General features: G+C 41.7%; 1 protein-coding gene and 1 pseudogene across 1 annotated transcript; both read left to right on the forward strand.

The window, feature by feature from the left end:
- Positions 1 to 1,792: 1,792 nt before the first annotated feature.
- Positions 1,793 to 4,144, forward strand: LOC112224017 (proteasome subunit beta type-1-B). The gene is made up of 6 exons (XM_024387309.1): positions 1,793 to 1,990; positions 2,361 to 2,468; positions 2,906 to 2,987; positions 3,131 to 3,260; positions 3,413 to 3,519; positions 3,801 to 4,144. The coding sequence occupies exons 1-6, from the start codon at positions 1,890 to 1,892 to the stop codon at positions 3,984 to 3,986; spliced, it is 714 nt and encodes a 237-aa protein (XP_024243077.1). The 5' UTR covers positions 1,793 to 1,889; the 3' UTR covers positions 3,987 to 4,144.
- Positions 4,145 to 6,895: 2,751 nt separating this feature from the next.
- LOC121840802 lies at positions 6,896 to 9,468 on the forward strand (annotated as a pseudogene).
- Positions 9,469 to 10,579: the final 1,111 nt, after the last annotated feature.

Genomic DNA, 10,579 nt, shown 5'->3' on the forward strand with positions numbered 1-10,579 from the left:
TATATAAATATTAGGACGAGCAATGTCAGAGTGGCATTGACTTAATACAGTAGAATAGAATACATTATATACATATGAGATGAGTAAAGCAGTATGTAATCATTATTAAAGTGACTAGTGTTCCATTATTAAAGCAACCAGTGATTCCATGTCTTTGTATATGGGGCAGCAGCCGCTAAGGTGCAGGGTTGAGTGGCCGCGTGGTAGCCGGCTAGTGATGGGTATTTAACAGTCTGATGGCCTTGAGATAGAAGCTGTTTTTCAGTCTCTCGGTCCCAGCTTCGATGCCCCTGTACTGACCTCGCCTTCTGGATGATAGCGGGGTGAACAGGCTGGGGCTTGGGTGGTTGATGTCCTTGATAATCTTTTTGGCCTTCCTGTGACATCAAGTGCTGTTGGTGTTCTGGAGGGCAGGCAGTGTACCACCCTCTGGAGAGCCCTGTGGTTGCAGGTGGTGCAGATGCCGTACCAGGCGGTGATACAGCCCGACAGGATGCTCTCAATTGTGCATCTGTAAAAGTTTCTGAGGGTCTTCGGGGCCAAGCCGAATTTCTTCGGCCGCTGTTACGCCTTCTTCACCACACTGTCTGTGTGGGTGGACCATTTCAGATTGTCAGTGATGTGTACGCCTAGGAACTTGAAGCTTTCCACCTTCTCCACTGCGGTCCCGTCGATGTGGATAGGGGCGTGGTCACTCTGCTGTTTCCTGAAGTCCACGATCAGCTCCTTCAATTTGTTGTCGTTGAGGGAGAGGTTATTTTCCTGGCGCCACTCCGCCAGCGCCTTCACTTCCTCCCTGTAGGCTGTCTCGTCATTGTTGGTAATCAGACCTACTACTGTTGTGTCATCTGCAAACTTGATGATTGAGTTGGAGGTGTGCATGGCCACGCAGTCATGGGTGAACAGGGAGTACAGGAGGGGGCTGAGCACGCACCCTTATGGGGCCCCAGTTTTGAGGATCAACGAAGTGGAGGTGTTGTTCCCTACCTTCACCACTTGGGGCGTCCTATCAGGAAGTCCAGCATCCAGTTGCACAGGGTAGCGTTCAAACCCAATGATGAGCTTGGAGGGTACTATGGTGTTGAAGACTGAGCTATAATCAATGAACATCATTCTGATGTTGGTATTCCTCTTGTCCCGATGGAATAGGGCACGGTGCAGTGCGATGGCGATTGCATTGTCTGTGGATCTATTGGAGTGGTAAGCAAATTGAAGTTGGTCTAAGGTGTCAGGTAAGGTAGAGGTAATATGATCTTTAACTAGCCTCTCAAGCACTTCATGATGACAGAAGTGAGTGCTACAGGGCGATAGTCATTTAGTTCCGTTACGTTTGCTTTCTTTGGTACAGGAACAATGGTGGGCATCTTGAAGCAAGTAGGGACAGCAGACTGGGATAGGGAGAGATTGATGGGGAGAGATTTTGGGACTTAAGGATTTTACATTTGAAGACTTGCGAGGGGTACTGGCACCGCAAGACAGCCTGCCGTCCCAGGCTCCCCTTGAGCTTGTGTAGGGATCAGCTCTGTTTTATTTTTAACAGAAAAGTTGTTTGATTAAATTATATTTAGATTTTTTTGGGTAGTAGTTGAGTAGTTTTTTTTAGTTTGTTCAGTTTTTTGTGAATTCTGTTTCCATGCCGCACACTAAATTGTGTGAACAACAATATACAAAAGAAGAAGAATGTTGAGTTCACACCCATGTTCTGGTCGACAGTTGAGTTGCATTTACCCATGACTCCAGCCAGAAGGTGGTAGGAAAGACACATTTTTGTTTTGCAGGTTGTTGAAGAAGAAGAAGCATATCCGTTCGCCATATTGCAGTGATACAGCGATATTTCTCACTTGTCTTTGGGAAGCTGAAGGCTTTGCGTTTCCTCGTTAACCGCCACAATGTTTGCGACACAAGTTTATGGAGATAATGGGAAAATGAAGGAATATCACTATACTGGACCAGTAGAGCACCGATTCTCTCCATATTCCTTTAACGGAGGGTAAGCATTAATGTCCAACTAGCTAATCTTAGCAAGTTACCGTGAACTAGCTAATGCTGTTGTGCAGTCAGAACGGACAGTGATTGAATATAAGTTAGTGTCTGACTAAATGTGCCCATGAAGCAAATAACTAACACGTAACTAATCGAGATCACTTTTAGCTAGTTACGTGAACAACTGACTTCGCTAGCTACATGTTTAGTTTCGATTTCAGTTAGCATACGTTAGCTAGTATCTGACGCTAACAGTAGTTAGACTAGTTTCTTTATAGCTAGCTACTTATGTCACGGAGCTGATTAATGTTTTGCCAAAACGAACTTGTTTGTCAGGGAGCCTCAAAGTCTTAACATAGTTTGTATTGTGCTTCCAGGACTGTGCTTGCTGTTGCCGGTGAAGACTTTGCCATTGTGGCCTCTGACACCCGTTTGAGTGAAGGCTATTCAATCCACAGCCGTGACTCTCCAAAATGCTACAAGTTGTAAGTCAAACATACACTACTGTATTTCCAAGGATGAGCGAAGGCACATTGTCAGATGGTGTGGTTTAACTCTACTAACTGGCTCACTATTTCTACGTTTAAACAGGCAGTCAAATTCTCCACAAATATTTTTCAGAAATTGGTCTTTTGACCTATCAGATTAGTTCTGAAAGAGCTTGCTGTGAAAATATCTGATGTGATTGGTCAAACTGGCAATTAGAGGGGAAAATATCATAATTGGGCTGCCTGTCTAAACACAGCCTAAGTGACTCATCAATGTCTTATGTATTGACACATGACACTTCTAAATGCAGTCTTGGTAAAACAAAATTATTTTAAATGGTGGTGGATACTGCTTGTGAACATCATAATACATTGGATGTAAATCAATATTCAACCACAATACTGTTACTAATACAGTTTTTCATTTATCACAGGACAGATACAACTGTAATAGGATGCAGTGGATTCCATGGAGATTGCTTGACTCTTACTAAAATCATTGATGCAAGATTAAAGGTGACATCATCTTGGGCTTGAGACTGTTTCACTTTCATTCTTAAATGTTACTTTAAATAGTTCGCTAAGCTGAAAGTTATGGAATACTGCTGTACACTAAGTTAGCATTTGTAAATGTTTCATTTTCAAACAAATATTTGTAGATGTACAAGCACTCCAACAACAAGTGCATGACAAGTGGAGCAATTGCAGCCATGCTGTCAACAATCCTGTACGGTAGAAGATTCTTCCCCTACTATGTTTACAACATCATTGGTGGCTTGGATGAGGAGGGTATGTCTCCTGCTCTATTTCTGTTATTACTATAATCACAATGCTTGGTTAATTTTCCATGTAATTTATTCACTGCATTTTTTTTTTTTTATCCACTTCTAGTCGAATATGTATTACTCTCCTAACTGATTTGGATTGTTTTTGCTTTTCAGGCAAAGGAGCTGTTTATAGTTTTGACCCAGTGGGATCCTATCAGAGAGACACATACAAAGCTGGAGGCTCAGCGAGTGCTATGCTGCAACCTCTGCTTGACAACCAGGTAAAGAAACAAAGGGGCATAAGTTCAGCATCACTATCTTTTAAGGGCTTTGTTCCCCCTGAAGCACCTCTGTCCAATGGATTGTACTGCAATCCAACAGCACAATATGACTTGAATGTTTGTGTTTAAAAGAGAAAAAAGTGATGTATTATTTGGCGGTTTCAAGGCAACTCTAGACATTCTAGTGGCCTAATTGATACTGTATTGGTTCGGAACAAACCAGTTCTTGGTTTCTGTATAGCCCCTTATCGTCTTTGTCTTTATTCTTAATTTACAATCAGATTGGATTCAAGAACATGGAGGGTGTGCAGCACCTGCCCCTGAACCAGGAGAAGGCTGTGCAGCTGGTCAAAGATGTCTTCATCTCTGCTGCTGAGAGAGATGTGTACACCGGGGATGCCCTCAGGATCTGCATCGTCACCAAGGATGGCATCAAAGAAGAGACAGTCCCTCTCAGGAAGGACTGAACAACCTGCCGCTGTCAACCTCCCACTTTTGTCTGTATTTTATATATTTTGGACTTATCTCCTGCTTTTCTTTTTACATTCTTGCTGAAGAAAAATGTTCCCTGTAGTTAATTTTGTCAGTGACTATTTTTATTAAACATTAAATGTTTGAAAATGTATTTGATTACAATGGAGTATGAACTGTTTAGAAAAACCAACAAACACAGTGTATAAAACATTAGGAACACCTTCCTAATATTAAGTTGCACCCTGTTTTGCCCTCAGAACAGGCTCAATTTGTTGAGTCATGGACTACAAGGTGTTGAAAGCGTTCCACAGGGATGCTGGCCCATGTTGATTCAATGCTTCTCACAGTTGTATTAAGTTGGCTGGATGTCCTTTGGGTGGTGGACCATTCTTGATATGGATAGGAAACTGTTGAGCATGGAAACCCTGCAGTGCTGTAGTTCTTGACACACTCAACCCGGTACACATGGCACCTACTACAATACCCCAGTTCAAAGGCACTTAATATTTTGTCTTGCCCATTCACCCTCTGAATGGGGCACAATCCATGTCTCAAAGCTTAAAAATCCTTCATTAATCTCTCTTCCCCTTCATCTGCACCAGGGCTGCCCAACCCTCTTCCTGGAGATCTACTGTCCTGTGGGTTTTCAGTCCAACCCTAATTTAACACCTGATTCTACTAATTAGCTGCTCAACCAGACCTTAACTAGCTGAATGGGTATGCTAAATTAGGGTTGGGCAGCCTTAATCTACACTGAAGTGGATGTAACAGTTGGCATCATAGCTTTCACTTGGTCAGTCTGTCATGGAAAGAGCAGGTGTTCCTAATGTTTTGTACACAGTGTATATGCCATCGGTCCCATGATTGGAATTGGCTCCTTTAGAAAAGATTTGGTTAAGGCTCCCAATAATACTTTTTGCCAAATAGGGGTGTTTATAACTGTAGAGATTGAGTTTGGACATTCAGAACTGGATCCACAACCCCGCTGTGCCATAACTGTCCAGACCTATTTGTGGTAGTATTTTCATACGTAACTCCTCAAAGAGGTGTACTACACATTAAAACCTCTATGCAGCCAGGGGAATGCTTCTGACAAAGAACAGAAACCAGGGATTATTCTTCTGCTGCCACCAATGTAATTGAGGGGCAACTGCAGAAGCAGGGGTTGAACCAGTGACCCTGTGGATCAAGACATGTGCACTACAACCTGTGCCATAAAAGCAAAAATCCTATCTAAGCATGCTCAGGCCAGGAAGACTACACATGGGTCAGGATAAAGATGAGTGAAGTTTTGGGAAAAAGTGGACCCTTGCCTTTTGGCTGATCCATTTGTAGTTTCAAGGTGGGTGAAAACAGTTAGCTGCTGTGGAACCAGAAGTGGTCTTGTGATTGTGTTTCTGCTGGTCAGAGAGAGCAGGTGCTCTACTAAACGAATGGGGGCAAGAGACGTGAATTGTTTTGCTCTCAAGAAAAGGGCGCCATTAAAATGAGTGATTACTGGGGTAGCAGTAAATGTGAAAGCTGTCCAACCCAATGGGAAGATTCCCGGTGTTTGTGATGCTCCTCGTTTGGTGTGATGCAGACCGGGTGGTGTGAGTGGGGAAAGAGTCATTGTCAGTTATTTTGAGTTTTGATGTTGAGTCTGCCTGACAAAGTGATGTTATGATATATAAGTTATCCTGTACGGGGTGGGTATAATTTGTGGAACGTTTCAACAGGAATCTGTTCCAAAAACATCTTAAAGTACTAAGTTGCTAACATACAATGCATACAAAGTAGCATAATCAATTCACCTAGCTAACTAGCTGCAGAATCACCACGTAGCTTATTGTTAATGTTTGTCCATAGGCTACCAGAGACATTTTTCGTGAATTAACGTGGTGAGTGAAAACTTAATGAAATAGCCCCTCCCTACCCGGAATCTTATTCGGCCGCTATACAACTCTGTATACGTTGTTTGTTGGCAACCTTCTTATTTACAAAGTTTTTGGAACATATTCCTGTTGGAACGTTCCACAAATTACACCCACCCTCCTGTACCAAATACATTACGCTGTTACAGGTGCCAAGTTTATGGGCATGTGGCAGCAGTGTGGAGGAGGGAGGTTCCTAGGTATGCGGAAGGGTATGAGACAAAAGAATGTGTAGCATTGGGGAAAGTAGTGGTGAGTGTTAATTGTAGGGGTGCCCATGTGGCTGGGGATCAGAAATGTCCCGTGCGAGAAGCAGGTTGAAGTTTCCAGGGTTAGAATAGTGCAGAAGTTGTCATATGCTGAGGCAGTGAAGAAAGTAGAGGAAGGTCAAGGGGGAGGAGAGGAGTGCTGTGAGTATTAGATCTGTACCAGTACAGAGGGATAAACCAACAAGTGATATATGTTTCAGGAAGATTGTATTTTGGGCATTTATAGCAATGGTTATCAACTGTACTGAAGGGATGGAACGTAGTCACAGAAAATAGGTTGTGGTGGCAGCTGCAAAGAGGTATGTGGGTGTGTGAGACTTGACATCAAAAGATTTACGTGATGTTTTAATTGGTGGTGTCCCATTCTTTCAGGCTGTTGGTCTCAAGTAGGGCTAAATAGATAGAAAGTGGAGTATTTTTTTATAAAAAATAAAACAAATGTTAGTGTACTGTTATACGGTAGGGTATTTATTTCTTATTTTTATTTTGTTATTTTTTTAAGGGAAGTGTAAGGGAGTTATACGCCAGTCTAGTAGGTGGCGGTAATGCAAAATGTATTGGATGCCAACCGCCGTTAAACTTAATCGAAGACTACACACGCTCAGGCCAAGAAAATATATAATGCCAACCCCTTTTATTTTTTCTTGGACAGCACTTTCTGTTTTTGATTTGGGGGAACTGATGTCCTTGTACCTTGTCAGAGAAAATAATCAAGAATGTATTAGGAACTTTGATGGATGCCAACCGCGGTTAAACCTCATCGGAAGAGGCTTTAGGACCTTTGACACCGGAAGTGGTCACTGATGTCACTGTTTAGAACAAGTGCATGAATCCGTGGAACCATCAGCTAGCCAAAGCTCCTTTGAATGTTATAGAGACGGGGGTGAGTATTTGACGTATTTACGGAGTCCCTTCTCAACACAACAGCATCACTTAGTGAGCAAAACACTAACGACCACACGAGTGTTGCCATGGCAGTTGCTAGCTTGCGTTGGCTAACGTAACTACTACGCTAACCTGGCCAACTGCAAGTCAGGTGCGAAATTTGCGCCAAACTGTTTTTTTACGTTCACACGAAGTTGCATGGTTTCTGTAAACAAAAGCGTACATTGCAAAGTTGGATTGAATTTCAATGCGTGGTGTTAAAGTGCTAGGTAGCTATGTTAAAAGTTCGCGCGCCATTGTAGCGGTAGCTAGCTTAGTTAACGTTTGTTAGCTGACTGTCTGGCTGCAAAGGTTAACTAATTAGATACATTAGCTGTCTATAGTTAGTTAGGTACTGCTGCCATTATGTGGTCTAGTTGAGTAATTGGTCAAGTTTCCATTGACAAGTGTTTGAGACCGGGGAAATCGGTGGCAATGCTTAGCCAACTTTCTGTATGTGATTTGTCTGTTCTTTCTGGTCAAAAGAAGCGATCTAAGGGGTTCGCTGCTACGCTCTGCTATTACGATTCATGACTTGTCGAAATTATCAATCCTACTCCTCAGAGAATTGCAGGCCTTTGAGACGGCCAGTCAAGTGAACGCTTCATAATTTGAGGACATGGAGCAGAACAACAGTTTGCCTCCTTTCCAGGGTCTTGCCTCCCCTCAGGTAACAAATTTGAATGAGACGTTATTGTTGTCAACACAGGAACAACATTGCTCAAATGTTTTTAGATTCAACTAGCCTAATTGAGGGATTGTTCTTCCATCTGTCAAAGGGGGCAATGACTCCTGGTATGCCCATTTTCAGCCCCATGATGCCCTATGGCAGTGGTCTGACTCCCCAACCTGTCACGAACACAAACAGCCTGTCTCTCCTGGAAGAGCAGCAGCGGCAACAACAGCAGCAGGCTTCGTCCCAGCAGGCTGGGGTGCCAGGGGTTTGGGACAGACACCACAGCTTTATCACTCCCAAACGGTCACCACCACCACACTGCCAGGAAACACTCCACTCTACACCGCTACACCGCTAACCCCCATGACACCCATCACACCTGCCACTCCTGCCTCTGAGAGTTCTGGGATTGTCCCTCAGTTACAGTAAGTGTTCCTGAACAGTTCATTAGTCTCAACCCCTATGTACTCCTATAAAGCTGAAATACAAGAAGCTAATAGATGAAGGTGAATAGTGATGTGACCATATCAACAGCGAGAATCTCCATCCATAATGGCATGGTTTATTTCCTTCCTTTTTTTAGAAACATCGTATCCACTGTGAACTTGGGCTGCAAACTTGACTTGAAAACAATAGCACTGCGAGCTAGAAATGCTGAGTACAACCCCAAGGTAAGCATAAATTGTTATTCTTAATTTGCACAAATCATTGTCAGGGCCCAGGGAAAGGTGAAATAGGACCAGGCTAAAATGTGGGCCCATTCTAGTTACAAGGCATGTTGCTTCGGGTCTGAGAATGTCCCACCAAGACACTGTTCTATTGACAAAATGTTAAACTTTCTCAACTTCTTGTCTTACAGCGATTTGCTGCTGTAATCATGAGAATACGAGAGCCAAGAACAACTGCACTTATCTTCAGTTCTGGAAAAATGGTTTGCACGGGAGCCAAAAGGTTATTATCTTTTTTTTAAAGAACACAAAACATGTCAAAACAACATCTGTTTAAAGACGACCTCATGCTCTCCTACCCCTATAGTGAAGAGCAGTCCCGCCTGGCGGCCAGGAAATACGCCAGAGTTGTGCAGAAGTTGGGCTTCCCAGCCAAATTTCTTGATTTCAAGATTCAGAACATGGTGGGCAGCTGTGATGTCAAATTCCCCATTCGGTTAGAGGGACTTGTACTAACTCACCAACAGTTCAGCAGGTTTGTCATATTCACTACTGCAAAATTAAAGCCTGTAATATCTGATGGGATGCATTCTTATACTCGTAATTCTGCCATATTTTGTACATTGTTTATAATACTAAGATTGGTATTCTAAAGTGATTTAGTACTGGGAGCAAAGATTAGAAGTAGGCCTAATTTTTTTCCCTTATTTTTCCAGTTATGAACCTGAGTTGTTCCCTGGGCTAATCTACAGAATGATCAAACCTAGAATTGTCCTGCTGATATTCGTTTCAGGCAAAGTTGTATTAACAGGTGAGGTTTTTCTCCCTTTCCTAATAACATAGAGTAAGGGCATTTGTTGTCAAATGTAACTTTACTATCCTTTTGCTGCTTATTTCAAGGTGCAAAGGTCAGAGGAGAAATTTATGAAGCATTTGAAAACATCTACCCCATCTTGAAAGGATTCAGGAAGACGACGTAAATATTTATGCCTGCAATCTTTTTTATTTTATTTTTTTAATAGTCACAGGGAACTTGCTCTGTTGTGACTCGTTACATTGAGACTCTGATTGAACCTGTACATTTTAATCGGCAAGTCGGGGACCCCTCCTAATCACCTTAATGGTGATTTGATACTAGGGGAAATGCTGTATTTTAGCAGTTTTATTTGTTTTTAAATTACTCTTGCTTGATATTAAATGAGGCAGTCTGACTGACAATTTCTTTTTATTGAAGCATTTAATTTTTCTAATGTAGGTTTTAAGATGTTATCATATCATTTCTCAGTGCATGTTTGTCCACACAACCCTACAAGCAGACATTCAAGATTCCTAACCTTATTCTTTAAATGTTTTTTTTTTTACAGTCAATTTAACTGTTATGAATAATCTCCAGATTGAATGTTACTTAGGATTGTGTTGCAAGACTTACCAATGTGTCATTATTGCGACAATATTTTTTGTACATATTCCATTTTGATAACTCTTTGCTGCTGAAGTAAAAAAAAAAATGGTGTAACGTGGAGTGGAACATTCATCATGCAACCTTGTGCATCTGAGTTTTATTAGTAACTATGTACCTCGGATGACTTTTCTCATTCAGTTTTTGGTCATTTTAAGTGCTATTTAAGAACGGTCATGTTTTAATGCTAAAATAGACAAATCAATTCACAGTGGATTTTGTTTCAATAGTTGATACGTACTGTATATTTGGTCTACCAACTAAGCAGTCAGTCATTATGTTCTTGTTTTAAATGTTATTTTGCTCCATTGTGCACAATTAAATATTCACTTACCAATTGTGATCTCCCTCGTTAGTTAAAGCTTTTATCAGCGTATGGCGAGATTATGAACTAGTCATAATTTCACCTGATTCATCAAATGTTATTGGACATGCGTGTTTAGCGAAATGCTTGTTTCTAGCTCCAACAGTGCAGTAATATCTAACAATACACACTTCAAAATAGAGGAATGGAATTAGGAATATATAAATATTTGGACAAGCAATGTCAGCGTGGCATAGACTAAGATGCAGTACAATAGAATACAGTATAGGCATGAGATGGGAATGCAAAATATGTAAACATTAGTGACTAGTGTTCCATTATTAAAGTGGCCAGTGATTTCAAGTCTGCATAA

The sequence above is a fragment of the Oncorhynchus tshawytscha genome, linkage group LG25 (genome assembly GCF_018296145.1).
Source record: "Oncorhynchus tshawytscha isolate Ot180627B linkage group LG25, Otsh_v2.0, whole genome shotgun sequence".
Lineage (NCBI taxonomy): Eukaryota > Metazoa > Chordata > Actinopteri > Salmoniformes > Salmonidae > Oncorhynchus > Oncorhynchus tshawytscha.

What these genes read in the sequence shown, in the direction of transcription:
- LOC112224017 (XM_024387309.1), top strand. Translation starts at nt 1,890, where the DNA reads ATGTTTGCGACACAAGTTTATGGAGATAATGGGAAAATGAAGGAATAT. An exon ending in TGGTGGCTTGGATGAGGAGG is followed by an intron (nt 3,261 to 3,412) that starts GTATGTCTCCTG and finishes TTTGCTTTTCAG; the next exon opens with GCAAAGGAGCTGTTTATAGT. An exon ending in AACCTCTGCTTGACAACCAG is followed by an intron (nt 3,520 to 3,800) that starts GTAAAGAAACAA and finishes ATTTACAATCAG; the next exon opens with ATTGGATTCAAGAACATGGA.